This window comes from Tyto alba, unplaced genomic scaffold (assembly GCF_018691265.1).
Source record: "Tyto alba isolate M040663 unplaced genomic scaffold, T.alba_DEE_v4.0 Super-Scaffold_3, whole genome shotgun sequence".
NCBI classification, from domain to species: domain Eukaryota; kingdom Metazoa; phylum Chordata; class Aves; order Strigiformes; family Tytonidae; genus Tyto; species Tyto alba.
This window is the reverse complement of record NW_024881304.1, coordinates 12138459-12154702: the sequence shown is the minus strand read 5'-3', so window position 1 is coordinate 12154702 and position 16244 is coordinate 12138459. Positions and strand designations below refer to the sequence as shown.

General features: G+C 50.3%; 1 protein-coding gene across 5 annotated transcripts in view; it reads left to right on the top strand.

Annotated features, from left to right (window-relative positions):
• Positions 1–15797, top strand: part of PRICKLE2 (prickle planar cell polarity protein 2) — a 108655-nt gene extending 92858 nt beyond the window's left edge. For all 5 annotated transcript variants that reach the window (XM_042799508.1, XM_032985653.2, XM_032985652.2 and 2 more), the window contains 2 exons: positions 2058–2921; positions 13012–15797. In XM_042799508.1, the coding sequence (XP_042655442.1) occupies positions 2058–2921; positions 13012–13880 (1733 nt within the window). In that variant the 3' untranslated portion in view covers positions 13881–15797. The remainder of the gene's footprint in view (positions 1–2057; positions 2922–13011) is intronic.
• The last annotated feature ends 447 nt before the right edge of the window (positions 15798–16244 follow it).

Below are 16244 nucleotides of genomic sequence, written 5' to 3'. Positions count from 1 at the left end.
CCACTGTTTATCCCTTTCTGTGGTCAGAGAGAGGAGGACTATCAGAGAGGAACCTCAGGAGCTGTTGCAACTAGTGAAAGCTTTCTCTAGCCTAATATAATGCACACTTTTTTTCCTTTAATTCTGATTTTCCTGTAGACAGCTTGGCTCTTTGACTCAGATTTTTCCCAACCAAGCTTGCCAAAGGGTCGCATGAGTTAATGAACTACTGACAGGAAAGATGCTTGTTCATTCATCATTATTGTTTGCAGAAAGAAATAATGCATCAGAGTCAAGCTACGTTTCTAGAACAGAGATTGAAAATCTACTTTATTCTGGGGGTTAGCTGTCCCCTCAGCACTCAGGGGGTGGCAAGCCGGGTGGGTTGGGAAGCCACCTCACTGCTGTCCTTGATCCTGTTTGCCACTTGGCTGAGCATTCGCTTGCGGGTGGGCAGGCAGCCCTTTCTTTGTCCGTGGAGGTGAGCTCACATGTTCAAATAATTCATAAACTGCAGGAAGAGAAAAAAAAAAAAAAAAAAACAAAAACAAAACAAAACAAACAACCATTTTGCTCTTGTGCAGTGGCCATATGGCACGGGGAGGAAGATTCAGGGCTTCAGTGAAGCACTTGGAGGACGCATTTGCTGTGACCTGCAGCACATCCTTCCCGAAAGCTCAGCTGCAGAGCGGTGAAGAAGCAGCTGTTAATGCTTCCCGCATGCTCCCTTCTCTTGTGCTTCCCCCATCTGCTGTCCTCCCCTCTGGCCGGCTGGCTGGAGCCTGCTGACTGTCAGGTTTTCAGGGCAAAATGCCTGTTTTGATGCATATCTGCACATTTCTAGCAAAGGAGGGACTGCAGCCATTTTGCTGCAAATTGTTCATAGTAGTCACTAAGCGTTGTGCTTGAGAGCCACATCAATCAGAGCTAAGCGTGTGCTTAAGACTTGTAAGGCTTGGGTTAGGTAGCCAAGGACAGAATAAGTAGGCTGTGCTTCTTCCTCTTTGAGATGGCTTCAGGGCATTGGAAAAGGAGCTGATAAAATCCCACCCACCGTCTTGTCTCTTGTCCACAATCGTAGCCCCCCAGTCTATATAAAAGCAGCTCATTATAAGGGAAGGAAAAAAAAAAACAAAACAAAACAATTACATTAAACCAAATCTAGCTTGGAATAAAATGGACTGTTAGCGTTCTGTTCATTTGCAAAATATCCAGCAGCATTCGGCCCCCCCAGAGATGCGACTGCGGCGGGTGTGCAAGCACACGCGGTGCACACGTGCGGTGCAGCACCCCACCGTGCCGGCCAGCCCACACCGTGCATGGCAGTTTCTCAGGTAATGGGGGTTTTTGCCGTGAACAGCAGCTTAAACAAGTGAATAAACGTTATAATTGAAAGCTCGGGAGCTTTGCTCACAGCTGTGACGAAGAACGATGTGTGTGCAGCAGGCATGTGCTCCCCAGTGTTTTGCTGTGGGGGGGACAAACTCTCTGCATCAATTCCTTTACTTAACCCAAGGGGGGGTGGTGGTGCAACCTGGAAAATTTGGCTGGGTGCAAGGCAAATGTGTGTGCTCAGATCCTTAGGGCCAGCTCTTTCTGCTCCCTTTTGGAGAAGGAGCCCCAGTAACCAAAATAAAGTTAGGATGGGGCCATGGTAGAACCAAGGGGCAGGGATGTCATATGTTCTGCTGCATACTTAAACAACGCAGCACAAATTCCTCATTATGGTTCAGTTGGAGGATTTTTTTTTTTTTTTTTTAATAGGCAGCATATTATTGCTTTGACTTCAAGGACTTTATGGAGAACTTCTTGCATTCCTTTGCTTTATGATCGGAAATATCCCCATTTAATATGAAATAGCTTGAGGCTTGGTTCTGCTGCCTTTCCCAACACTGAGTAACTCCCAAGCAGATCCCGACAGCCTGCAAAGAATTAGAAATGGGCTTAACTTCACGTGTCGGAAAAACCCTGCTGAAGGGCTTTCGGGAGCATGCCTGGGTGCATGTCATTTGTAGGGGCTGCATGTGTTAAGTGATGTGCACAGGCTGCCTCTGACGCTGTGCATCTTCCCCCTCAAGGTATCGACCAGGGCCAGATGACGTACGACGGCCAGCACTGGCACGCCACCGAGACCTGCTTCTGCTGTGCCCAGTGCAAGAAGTCCCTGCTGGGACGGCCCTTCCTGCCCAAGCAGGGGCAGATCTTCTGCTCCAGGGCCTGCAGCGTCGGCGACGACCCCAACGGCTCCGACTCCTCCGACTCGGCTTTCCAGAGCGCCCGAGCCAAGGAGTCCCGCCGCAGTGCCAAGATCGGCAAGAACAAGGGGAAAGGCGAGGAGGGGGCACGCAGCCCGTGCAACCAGCTCCAAGTCACCTCCAACCGCCTCTCCACCGACGTGGACCCGCTGTCCCTGCAGATGGATTTGCTGAGCCTGGCCAGCCAGACGCCGAGCCTCAACAGGGAGCACTTGTGGAGGAGCCGGGACGAGCTCTATCACTACGGGACCAAAATGGAGCAAAGTCAATCCCAAAGCCCTTTGCAGCTTCTCAGCCAGTGCAACATAAGGACCTCCTATAACCCCAGCCAGGTCCCGGGCTCGCAGCCGGATTTATGGGCGAAACATTTCAGCAACCCAAAGAGGAGCTCCTCGCTGGCAATGAAGAGCCACGGCGGCAGCTTCATCCAGGACTGCAGAGAGGATTACTACTCGGGGAGGCTTCGCTCACAGGAGAGCTACAGCGACATGTCCAACCAGAGCTTCCCCGAGACCAGAGGAAGTCTTAAAGTCCCCAAGTACGAAGAGGAAGAGGAAGGCGGGATGCCAACGCCACAGTGCCGCACCCGGCACCCCATCAACGCCCTCAAGTTCACAGAAGACCTGACGCCCACCGAGCAGACTCCCCGCGGCTCCATGGAGTCCCTCGCGCTCTCCAACGCAACAGGTACGTCACCCCTGCTCCTGTCACCCTGCGGCCACCCCGGGACCTCCTCCATACGATGGGGTCCCTTGTGCTCCAAGTCAGTGCCACAGCAGCTGTCTTCCCATTTACGGGGGTGACCAGCAGCTTGGGGACCACCACTCAGTGCCATGGGCTTGCCTGCCCACCCCCGGTGTGCCTGGCAGCCCCTCCTGCTTTGCTCGCTTGTTTGCCAAACGCGAGGCTTTATAGATGGCTGGCCTTTCTGTGTAGCTCAAAACAAATATTTTCAAGCTCTTTAATCCTCCTTTTTGTGAAGAGGGGGAGAAAATCAAGTCCAGCTGCTAACGCAGAGGCAGATTCCACCCTTCAGTGATTGAAGGACTGCTGTCAGCTGCCCTTGCAGGATAAAAATATTTTTGAATGCTTTAAAATGGGCCCAGTTAACCCCTTTTGCATGTTAAGCAGTCCTCAAGCACATGATTAGTTAAATTCCTGCCCCTCTGTGCACAGCTCTTTTTCTCCTCTTCCCCAGTCCACTCGTAGAAGTTGGAGGGAAAAGCCGGGCGAGATGCTTGTCCCATCAGGCTGAGCCCGTTTTTCGTGAGCGCATCCCAGGGTAATATTTCTTAGCCCTCTCACCCCAGACATGTTTGGGTTTCATTTTGTGGCTGCGGGGATGGGTGTGCGTGCACGGACGTGTCTGTGGCAGGGCTCTGGTCCACAGCTCAGCGCTGGGGAAGCTCAGCCCCCTGCGCACACCGTCCTCCTGCTGTAGTTTGTATTATCAGACGGCTGCGCTCGTTTGGCACAGCTGTCACTCGCTTCTGAGTCCCTCAGAAGAAAACTTCACAGAAAAGAAAACACCAAGCCTGGTTTTCTAGCCAGAAATACTGCCTTGCTTTTTCTTTGCTGCTCCCCCAGCTTTTCTCTGTTCCAGCCAAGCATTGCTTAGATTCGGACAGGTCCTGCACCTGCCCCCTGCAAAATGGAGTCTGTCTGTCTTGCTGTCACTGGCAGTGAGTGAACAACCCTGCAGGGTGTTTGGCCCCAGTCCTGAGGGCCCCCTCCGTGGGATGCTGGCAGTGGGTGGTGGGGATGCGCTGGTGAGCATCGCCGACCCGAGCTCTGTGCTCTGCCCGCCTGGACGGACGGGTTTGCTCTGCTACTCCAGTGCCTCCTCGCCCCACTCCTGGGTTTCGGTGTGTTTGTTTAGGGAAGTTGCCAGCCTCGTGCCAAGATGTGAAATGATCTCTGTGCTCAGCCAGGATCTCCCTAACCGGCAAGTGATAAAGCAGAGGCGGAGAGGAGAAGCTAATGAGGTGGAGAGGATTTTGCTCAAACAGCCTCAGATATACACGGAGGAAAAATAGATGTGAAATGGCAAGGGAGGTGGGAATTGCTCTCCAAACCAAGGTTTCCCTAAACAAAGCTTCATGTTTCCAAAGCCACTTGCATTCCTGAAAACTCATGTTGTGTAAACCCCATCAGTACAAAGAGTCTTGAGCAACACCAAGTTCGGATGAGCAATCCCTGAGTATTGGAGGGGTGGTTGCATGCTTTGGAGCTGAAGTGTAACAGGTTATTGGGATACAGGTCAAGAGACAGGAAACGTAGCAAGGCCTTCATATTAGAGTGAAAATCATTCTGTCCTTCATTTTAGAAAGCCCTTTTTAAAATCCTGGGAGAGAGACCTTCCAAAGGTATCTGTCCTCCATACATAGCCAAAGTATGAATTTCCTTACGGGCAGTGCCTGCCTTAATGACTCGCTTCTTTCCTGCTTTCTGGAGCAGATGCTCAGCGTGATGAGGCTTGCAACAAATTTAAGCAGAGCGAGATGATAACTTTTTTATTAATGTGTAAGATTCTAATAATTTTCCTTGGTCTGGGACCTGACTCAGCGCAAGCTGAGGGTCACTGCAGCAGTAACAGGCAGCTCCCCCCACAGCCATGTGTGCAATTATGGAGGACACGATTATCATCCCATTTAATTGGCAGCATTTTGAGGACAGGGAGATTCAGTGACCTGGACAAGGTTTGCGGGAGAGGAGGTTTTTGGGCAGGTGGTGTCTGGGCACAGCACTGGCTTTTCCCATCCCTGCACTCCCTGCCACAGCCGAGCAAGCTGCCCAGCAAGCACCCCACAAAGCTCCCCCCAACACAGCCCAGGGTCCAGCTCACCCCATGCCCCCCACCCTGCATACCCCAGCTCTGCTTTGCAAGAAACTCCCGGGCGCCCACATGCAAGGTCCCTTTGAGCTACTGATGCTGCACAGTTGCTCCACCTTATAAAGTAAAATAATTAACGCTGCATCCGTATAACTTTTTACAGCATTGCTGAAAATGTTCTTTTTTTTTTTATAGGGAGCTGAAGGGCAAACAGTCCCTGACCTGCAGATTACATGTTAAAAGCTGGTCCCTCCCTGGCAGTTTTTGCTGTGATGTTTCTATTACAACTTAACTACTAATTAACTGGAGACATCAGTAAAAGCAGATAACTCACAGGGTGTGCAGCAGTAGTCCTTGTCCCCTGGCCAGAAGGCTGCCTCCTGTGAACAGATGTTGTCCCTATAATATTTGTAATGCATTCAGCGCCAGACCAGGGGTCACCCATTGGGTGGGTCAAGATCTGCATGACCCCAAGTCTGCTTTGGGACCCCAGGTTTTCACGTTACCAACCAGGCTCTACTTAATTGGTTTAAAGCTAATTCCTCTTGGGTTTGTAAAGAGGTGTGACACCGTGTTAATCCTGGGCACTTGCCCGTACAGTGCTCAAATGTGTCTCACCATGGCTAGCAGTGCACCAGCAGACACCTGAGCTGCAGAGGTGGCTGTGACCCTCCTAGTGCCCTGTTTCAGGGTTTGAATTAGATGGGAGTGTGTCTGCCATCCTGTTTTGTGCTGATGTAATCGCCACAAACGCTGATGTGATTTAAACACATCCACTGGCAAAGGACGGAGTTGCCTGGTGGTGGAGGGCATCTCTCTTTTCCTCTCATGTTTCTGTTTGAAAATCCCTTTTCTGCCATCAGCTGAAGTAGCTGAAGTCTACAACAGACTCCGATCCACCACAACTTCTTGGAGACAGGGTCCTCCTCCCGCCCAACATGGCCATTAGAGGGAGGGGCAAAGAGCAAAAAATATTTCCCTGTACATTTTCCAAGAGAGAGCTCATTTTTTGCTGATTTTATATTATCTTTTATTTTTTATTTCCTTTGGCTGCTTTTGCTTTCCTTTTTTTTTTTTTTTTTTTTTTTTAATGGCATTAGCAACAATACAAAACAGTGGATGCTGTAGCAATGTTTACCCTATAACTCCCTTTATTAAGCAATGCTAAGATGGAGTTTGTCCAGGAAGCTTTTCTCATGAGGAAGAGCCTGATCTAACAGAGGTTAATCACTTCCCAGAAGATACTCTGTCCGTCAGAGCCCTGCTCCCTGTGCTTGTGCTCTGCCTTGCTCTGCTTGTGCTTGATTTGCCCTCTAAAAAGATTTTGCAGGCGCTGTATGTGCCTAGCAGCTGAATTAGAAATCAAGAGCTGATCTTTGCTGATTCCAAGCAGTCATTTCCACAAAATGCCAGCTGGTCAAATAGCCCACTTAAGAAAGTACCTGCGGGCTAAATGTTATTCTCTGGGAACAGTCTCTTTATGTGCAGCTTGCAGAGAGCAAGAGTGCTTTGGAGGTAGAAGTCATGTTGAATAGTGACACTGTCATATGCAAAAGGAGAAATAGATTTTAAGTATTCCTTGAGAAAATGAGTTTGGGTGAGGGTAACAGCTTCATCTGTCACAGTCATAAATCCAGGGAAGAAAGATGTTACGCTGGTGCTGTGACAGGGCAGAATGTGATTTCACATGGATGGCACACATTTCTCCTGCCATCTGTATTGTGAGATGCCCGAAGGCCCCAAATAGCTTGCTTTTCCAGGACTAAACAGCAACTGTGATATACCCAGAAAGCAGAGAGAAAAAACATAGGAATACACACGTGGGTCAGTGCTGACCCCTGCACATCTGAGTTGCAGAGTGACCTGACGGCATCGTCTGTCTCAAGTCCCCTCTTCTTCCTCTGCCTGGGGAGGAGATGAAAGGTTGAGGTGGGAAGAAAAAGCCCTGCTTCTCAGGGACAGGGTTTATTTTCCAGAGAAGCATTCAGTGGCCCAGCCTTCCCTGCACCAAGGGTTTGGAGGCAGCTCCTGAACACCCTCAGGGATGGCAACGGAGGGTGAGCTGTCCGGGAGTTGGTCCCCATCCCTGTATCCACAGTGGCACTGCATCCCACGGGTGCTTCTTTCCCCCTTTTGGCTGGGGAGGGCATAGGAGCTGGTGGTGCCGATGATGGGGGCTTCAGGGGTGCTTCTAGGGTAAAATCCAACCACTTTCCCAGGCAGCACCCGTGCAGGGACTTCTTTCAGTGAGCTGGACAGAGGGACTGCTCAGTTGGGATGTACACCCTGACACCTTGGGATGGCACGCTGTGGGAGGCTGGCGGGACTGTGACCACTTGGCCAAGCACTCTGCTTTCCCCCAAATTGTTTACTTTCCACAATTTCCACTTACATAAGAGTTCTGCTTTATTTCTGCACGCCCCGAGGTCACTCAGAAGTGAGACAAGGCTGAGCTATAAACAAAGCCCTGGGCAGGCTGTTTCTCCTTGAGTTCCTTTTTAGTTCTCAGGGTTGAACTTGAAACAAATCCTGTTTCAGGGGTGGTGAGTGTGTGTCTGCCTGGTGCTATGGCAGAGAGAAGGCTCAGACACAGCGGGCTGGACATGGGAGATGCCATACTGTCCCCTCCTGTGCCTCTATAGCTGCACTTAAAGACTGGCTGGCACCTATATGGGTATCAGCTGGTGAGGACTGCAATGCACAGGTATATGTGTACGCTCTGATAAATGTAAAGGCAAGAAGCAAGCGTCAGCATAGCCCTGTTTGTTTGCACTATCTGAAGTCAGGGGTTTTTGCGATGCTATCTCTGCAGCAGGGTGCAGTGGGGTGCTGGCTGTGGCGGGGCCTCACCCCATGTTGGCCCATCTTTGTGAGGAGTTTAATGGGGGCTGGGAGCTGCTTCCCCGCATGGGGGGGGGGCTTCAATCCCAGCCTCACACCCAGCCTACGTGCTCTCTGCGGCCCCTCGGCTGTCATTTGCCAAGTGGTTTAATAATTCATAATTAATGCAACTTGCAGCCCCGGTTTAGCAAAGCACACAGTGAGATTTAAGCGCCTCTGAGTGCTTTGTTGTGGCAAGGTTGTAGAGGTGATGCTCATGAGGAATATCTCTGTGCCGTCGCTTTGCTTATTCAGTTGTTATTTCCCTTGGTAATGTTTTATGGGATAAACATGGTTCTTAATAGGGGTGGGGGAAGGATTTCAGAGGGGATCGTACAGCATGTTCTTAGCAAACCTTAATGTCAACCAGAAGCCTGCTTTGTGTTCCCGGCACCATAGCCAGCTTGAGTTTTATATCGAACGCCCGCAGACGAGCTACAGCTTTCGCTCGTGCTCATCCGAAAGGCGTGCGTTTCCATGGCTCCGGGGTGAAATATTGAGCCTGGCAGCCCCACGCAGTGGAGAACGGCAGCAAAATAACCTGCTGTGTCCACGTGCGCCGCGGTGCTGGCTCTATTCTGGCCGCAGGACGGCCACCAGCCGATGCACCGCGCTGGCAGCAGCAGATGCCATCTCTCCTCTTCCAGTGCAGGACCCCCTGGGGTAGCCGCCGACGGATGTGCTCGGTGTCTCAGAGCATCATTGTGCAGAAGGAAGGTCTGGTGGGGTCAGCACATCACCCCCCGGGTTTTCAACCCTGGAAAGGGTTTGGTGGTGTGGTAACAACCATCCTGGGCCAGAGCAGGGCTCCTGCTCCCCTGGATGGCCTTGGGAAACAGATTCTCAGGTTTCCTTGTTAGAAAAAAAATCACCGCTGCATGGTGGGTTCTCCCGTCGCGCTCTCTTTCTTCCAGATTAGGGCTCGCTCAGGTTATTAGCTGTGTTCTCAGATGAAACACTTCATTAAGAGGGAGCTAGAGTTGCTGTAAATAAATACTGGTAATTCAAGAAGATTGGGCCTCAGTGCACTGGTGTAGCTCTGAAATGGCAAATGACCGCAGGAGAGGAGGGTCGGTGCCACCTTCGCCCTGTCCAGGGCAGCACAGGACCAGAGACCTAGAGCCACCCTGCCTGTGCCCGGGCATCCACTGCCTTTGGGTGCCCAGGAAACCCTCCGGTGCCAGAGCCTGCCCCGGCTGTCTTCTGCTGTGATTGCACAGGAAGAGTTTTCTTCTTCTCCAAGCTGAAATTTTCCTTGCAGGAGTTCAGCAGACCTGGAGAACAATGTATTCCCCTCCTCTTTGCAAGCATTTTTTTCCACATTTGAAGGATGTTATGATATCCCCTTCAGCCTTCTCTAGACTAAACAACCCCTGCTCTTTCAAACTTTATTCCTAGATTATATTTTCTAGATGAAATTTTTTAGACAAATGATTACTGCTGTCCTCTGAAGTCTCTGTGGTCAGACTGGAACACTCCTGGCTTGCTCCTGCTATGCCTTGCTGAGGTTTTGCAGCTCTGCAAAGAGGGGCAGGATCATTTAGGAAGCTTTGAAAGACTAATCTGGGCCTAACCCCCACTCATTTACACCTTGCATTGGTGTAAATGTAAAGTTAAGCCTGGAGTCATCTTTGTGATTTGCCTGGGTTAGAAGTTGCATTCTCAACCTGGTACTCGACCTCAGCCTGCTCTGGGCACCGTAAGAGCTGTGTGGAGCAATCGATGCCTTCAGTGATGCTGGAAAAGCACAGCTTTTCTCCTGAGTGAGGAGAAGAAATCCTTTGCTGCTGCTGTGAGCAGATAAAACAAAGTTGCCCTGGCCCCTGGCCGCACTGCTTGAGGGGTTATTTGCCAGTGTGGCTCCCAAAAAAAGGCTTGTGCACGTGCAGCCTGACAAATGTGCCTGGGAAAATGCATTTGGCCCTCAGCAAGGAGAGTTTCCCACTCTGACATATGGAGAAATGAAGCCGCTGGGTCTCAGGGTGGCTTTGCTGCAGCCTCCCGAGCACGGGCTCCATCACGCCCTGAGCTCCGTGTGCTGGTGATGGTGGTGTACGTGCTCCGTGCTGGATTCCTCTTACAATTGACATTTTTGCAGCGATTCAAGATCTTAAAATGCGTGTGCTTAATTATAATCAGGCTGTCTGGATGAACAGCCAGAAACATCCCCTGGACCTAATAATCGCTGATTAAACCTTGCGCTCCAAGCATGAGCTGTACGTGCATTGCAGGCTCCTCGTCTGGAATTGCTGCTCCCTGTGCTGACCAGCACTTAGAAAAGGAAAAGACAAAATCACTTACAATGTCTCCTGCAGGTGTGTGCAGGGGGCTTGAGACCCCCCTCCTGTGTAAACTAAACCTGTTAAATGCTGGCTCTGTCTTTCCCAGAGCCAGAGCCCCCCATTTATCGTGGCTCGCTTTACTTCCAGCAAAAAGAAGCAGAGGTCTCATTGCAGGTCGTCCCTCTTGGCCACCACGGCTGCATGTAATGCTCCTGCTTGATGTGGAGGATGCAGATAAGTCTCACTTAATTTGAAAATACTGTTTCACTCCTTCCATGTCTCCGGAGCCTCTCCCCAGATGTTCATTTTTATTCTCACTGGATACAGGACCGTAGGAGAGAGATGGCTGTGCTGGGAGAGCTGAGACCCATGGGTGCCATCCGGTGCGGCTGGCTGTATGCTGGGGGCAAGCACCGTCTCGCCCCGAGCCCGTACGAGGCGGGACGAGGTTGGCCCCTTTCAAACAGTGCTGCCAAAATCAATTTGCTGACACCACAGAAGCATCCTGTGGTGTTTGGAGCTGTATTCCTGCACAGCGCTGCTGTCACTCGTTCTTATTTCGGAGCTGAGCCAGTTCTCTTAACGAAGGGTTGCATAAATGTCACCAAGGGCTCATTTTCTTTGGCGTCAGCTATTGTCTGACAGATCTGATTAAGGCCACATTCAGCTGTCAGCGGCCATGATTCACATGCGGATCAGCTCCACTGGCGATCCCACTGTTATTTTGGCTGTTTGGGAGGTCTTTGTGCATGTTACTGAGTTGCTTTTCCCCCCGGGGGTGCTGCTGGGCTCCTCAGTGGTGGCACAGGAGGCACATGGGGAGCAGTGCCTGGTGTGGCAAAGGGCATCACCGGGATCAAAGGCGGAAGATCACGGCTCCAGCGGGGAGGTGGGGTGTGCTGGGAATCGCTCACTCCCATGACGGGAGCGGGGAGGGCAGGAGGGCAGGTCCTTGGAAAGGATGGGGAGGCCCTCTGGGGACTTTTTCCAAAAGGTGGTCACCATTGTTGGGTTAGCTCACTTGAGATCAGGAAAAAGAAGTCATGAAGCTGGCTTGAAAAGTGTGTCGTTTTTGAAACAAAACATGGCTTTAACATTTTTTTTAACCCAGCCTCTCCCTCTTCCTGCGGCATTCAGGAATCAATTTTGCTTTACCTTCCTCTGTAATCATAAACTCCAGGAATATTCCCACTAACAGTGGAAAAGCAAAGGAGCAGAGAGAAATGGCTGTGGCAGCTAGAACTCAGCGAGGAAAGCCAAATCATGTGAGACCCAGCAATGGCTTGTGCTCAAGCCCTAACGCTCTCCCTGGTGCCACCGAGGGGAGTATTTGGAAAACCTTGCCCATCTTTGCAGGATGTGTTGATCTTTTTAAATCTGAGTCCAAAGAAACCCTGAAGCAGCTCATGAGTGGGGTTAGCAACAGCAGCCCTTGTTCTTGTTCAGGTTTGGCAGGCAGCAGCTAATGCCGAAGGAGCTGAGCTCTCGATGAAATGTAAGCAGCTTTTGTTAAGGGAAAAAGAAGTTTATTCTTGCATTGAGGGCTGGGTTGTTGGTTTTTTTAATTAATTTACAAAGTCATAAATTCTCGGTGATTGCATAAGGCCTGTGCGTCATGTTGAAAATCCTGCTGATGGTGCACAGCTCTCCGCCTTTGGTCTGCACGGGGAGGTTGTCGGAGAGGGATGGCGAGAAGAGCGCCAAAGCAAACACTCTGCGTTTGATTTGGGATGAAATGGATTTCCTTTGAAATAGCTTGCGAAACACGTTGTCCTGAGCTTGAAATGCAAGCGCTGAGTGCTGCCAGTTGTCAAGCCAACATGGAGATAGTCAGAAAATAGATAGAAAACATGGAGAAAACAGGCCAAGGACTAGGGCGACATGGGGTGCGTTGAGTTTCTCATTGATGGGCACGTGCTGAGCAGACACCCTGCTTCTCTGCTGCCGGGTGAAGGTTTTCTGGGCTGGAGGAAGGCAGCTTGCAGGAGCTCAGGGCTGGCTGGCAGATGGGAGAGACTCAGTGGCCACCTTCCCAAGCAGGGCAGCCCATCGAGCTGGAGCTGATGTTCCTGGCTCCTGCCCATGTGCAGCTCCCTGGATATCTGCAGGGATAGCCTGACCTTCCCACTGTCCCACTACTTATGGGGAGCTCCAGCAGACCCTCCAGGGCTTGGGTGTTCCCTTGCCTCTTGGGAAACCTGACTTCATGTACATGACCAAGGCTGTGCCTTCGGTCCTCCCATGGGTGTCATTCAGGGGACCTGTGCGATGCAGCGTGGTGACTAGCCTCAATTAGTCAGTGGCCCCATTTTCATCTGCCCCTGATGCTGTTGAGTCCTTCAAAACATGTCATTGTTGCACAAGATGTGGGTGCCAGATCATGGCACCCTAGTTATCTCAGCGTGCAGGAGGCCTCAGGTTACCTCTGACGCATAATTTCTCACTGGCATCTCTAGTTATTCCTATCAAGTTACAGACAGCATAGACATATGGGGAAGGAAGTCGTGAAAAGCAACTTGGAGTTCAACTCAAAACACCTTAAATTGGTGTGATTTCCCCAAAGGAGGAACTGCCTGCTCTTTAAAAAAAAAAAAAAAAAAAAAAAAAAAAAAAAAAAATTAAAATATCATCATCCTCTTGAAGGGCTCTTCAGGACAGCATCTAAACCACTGAGCTATTTTTTAAAGCAAAAGTCTTGGGCCAAATCCAGCCTTCTCCCTGCATCTCTGCTGATAGAATAGTCTCCTTTTTAACTCTTTTTTTGCTTCCTTTCCCTGCAAAGGCCTCTCTGCAGATGGTGGAGCCAAGCGCCAGGAGCATCTCTCCAGGTTCTCGATGCCTGACCTGAGCAAAGACTCGGGCATGAACGTCTCGGAGAAGATGAGCAACATGGGGACTCTGAACTCCTCCGTGCAATTTCGAAGCGCCGAGTCCGTCCGCAGCCTGCTGTCGGTGCAGCAGTACCAGGACATGGAGCCGAACCTGCACAACCTCGCCAGCCCCCTCGCGTACCGAGAGCGGCCGTCGCATGGGCGGATGCACCAGAGCTTCGACTATGGTAGCGGGGTGCCCGGGGGCAAGCTGGGGGCTCAGGAGGGCTCGAGGCATGCCCCCATGAGCGAGCGCACACGCCGGCGAACTAACCTCCGGGATGATGATCGGCATTACCGCCCGCACCGGCCCCGGCGGTCTCGACGTTCCCGGTCGGATAACGCCCTGCACCTGGCCAGCGAGCAGTGCTGCCGGCTGAAGGAGAGACCCTCGCTCCGAGCCAGGGAAGACTACGACCAGTTCATGCACCAGAGGAGCTGCAGAGAGGCGGTGGAGCAGGGTCCCCGCAGGGACATCTACGGCCACTGTCCCCGGACGGTGTCGGATCTCGCCTTGCAGAACCACTTGGGCGAGAGATGGGGGCCCTACTTCGCCGAATACGACTGGTGCTCGACCTGCTCCTCCTCTTCCGAGTCCGACAACGAGGGCTATTTCCTCGGGGAGCCGATTCCCCAACCCGCCCGGCTCCGGTACGTGACCAGCGAGGAGCTCCTGCACAAGTACGGCTCGTACAGCATGCCCAAGTCTTCCACGCTGGGTGGCAGGGAACAGTTGCACAGCCGGAAAAGACAGAAGAGCAAAAACTGTATCATATCCTAATGGCATCCTTGCTAGGCACCTTGGCAGAATGTAAATTCACTCACAAACTTGCACTGTTTAAGATCATGTAAGCGCTTTTATTGTAACAAAAAAGACCTGAAGAGTAGGGCTAAGAAGGTTGTAGACTGGCTTCTATAAATAGTCATAATCCTGGGCACCGTTGAATATATTTTGCACATCTTACTTTGGAGAAAAAAAAAAAATAATGAAAAGTTCACTTTAACCTGTAATATTTACCCAGTAGTTTTCCCTGTTTCTCCCAAATACTGCTACCCTTTCGAGTTCCGTTTGTCTGTATGTTTTGGTTACCACTGTTGACTCTAATCATCAGTTTGCCGGTAGCTTTTGCTTTCCACCACATTTTTGTTTTCCATTAGCCATGTTGGTAGGTAATTTGTCTCTCGGACAGTGTGGGAGCCTAAGTTATTTCCATGATTGTTGTAAATGCAATGTAAATGAGAGTTTGGAGAAAATATTTTTGTATTTTGTAATATCAGAGGAATTTCTATATCTTAGAAGTCACTGGGAAAAATGCATGCACATTCAGAATTGTTTTCAGCCAGAGCTAACCAAACAGTACTTTGGACCCCCCTCCTTCCATTTCATCATCAGATTTCTTAGGTATATCAGTGAAAGTTTGAGTTGTCATTTGTTTTGAGGGTTGGGGTTTTTTAACCCTTTTTTCTGATCATTTGTTTTGATCCTGGTAAATAAAGAGAACATTTTCTGATTCATTAAATCTTGAAGAGGCCTTGGTGGCATTCTGAAGTCTGCTCATGCCTGTGATTTGCAGGTATGCTCTATCAATCAGATACAGGAATCCTGACAGCTGCAAAAGGGACTTTTTTTTTTTATTATTATTAGTATTATTATTATTAAATAGGAAAGAACAGAACTACCAAATGTCTGCAACGTTGTAAATGACCAAAGCCGGAGAAGGAATTTTACACCTCTGTAGAGAACGCTGAAGTTACTCAACATTGAACTATTATTTGGAGTAAATAAAAGTGTAAATGGTGCAATTGTGTGATGTCAGCATGACGTTGTTTTGAATATAGACTTGTCTTATGGTGCTCTAGTCTCCTGGGTTATGTTAACTGCTGTTCATTACCAAGTGGAAGTCTCAATATTGCCTACTGCCTACCACATAAGAGAACGACTGCAAACTGCTCCCCGTGGGCCTGATCCTGCCCTGGCGAGACACCCTCGCCCCTCCGAGGCCGCTTGTGGCGGGGGGAGCTCGTGTCCCGGGTGGGCTCAGCCCCCTCCCGCGGAGCTAGGACAGCCCCACGGCAGCCTCGCCGTGGCAGAGTGTTCTATAAATAGGGCTCAGCTGTATTGTATTATGGTGGATGTGAGTTTGTTCTCTGTACGCTTTAAACCATTGAGGTTCTGCCATCGCGGTGCATCCCGGCGGATGCGCCGGAGGGTTGCAAGCCAGCGCTGGTTGTCCCCGTGCTTCCCGGGAAGAAGCAGGGTTACAAAAGGGGCTCTTGGCACCCCAAAGATGCGGATTAGCGCCTGAGGGTGTTAAGGCAAAGCTGGGATTTGAGCTGCAGGAGGGCTGGGAGGCTTAACTGGCTGCATCGCCCTCGCCCCACGCGCTGCCGGCATCTCGGGGTGCCCCTGCACCTCCGCCAAGCCGGCCCCTGCCCTGCACCCCGAGGGGGAGGGTCCCGCTGATGGGGACACCCCGTTGCCTACTCAAAGCAGCAGATGCAGAAAAATCTTGAAGATGGATGTCTCCATACCACAGACTATTGCTAGGAATTTTTTTGTTGTTTGTAAAGGACAATGTGATAATTATTATTCCTTTAAAATGAAAAAGAAACAAAAAAAAAAAGAAATTACACTTAAGTATATTTAAAAAAAAAATATGTTTTTTCCAGTTGGAATAAATGGAAGTATTCATCCAAAGGGAAGAGTCTCATGTGTATGTTTTTTGCTCTTACGGAGCATTGGTCAATTGTGAGTAGAAAACTTGATTTTCATTTAACTAGTCTTGCAATAAATGCACAAGAACCAGCTGAGGCCCATCCCTGACATGGTTTCGGTGGGCGGGGAAAGCTGATGGAGGAGCATCTCCTGCACACCACACACCTTCCCCAGGGTTGGTGGTCTGGACCCATTTTTTGGTGTTAAAAAAGCCGTGTCTTCACCTGGTGTAAATCAGCACAGCTCAGCCAAAATCCCTGGTGGGCCTCCAGCTTACACTGAGGGAGACCTCAACATGTAATTTATAAATAACAGCCTTTTTCTTAGGAAGATCACAGATCTTTCCTTGTTTTCCAAAACAGACGCGGTAAGTCGGGCAGGGGTATTGCTTTCAGCGACAAGTATGACACTATAACTACAGGTTATTAT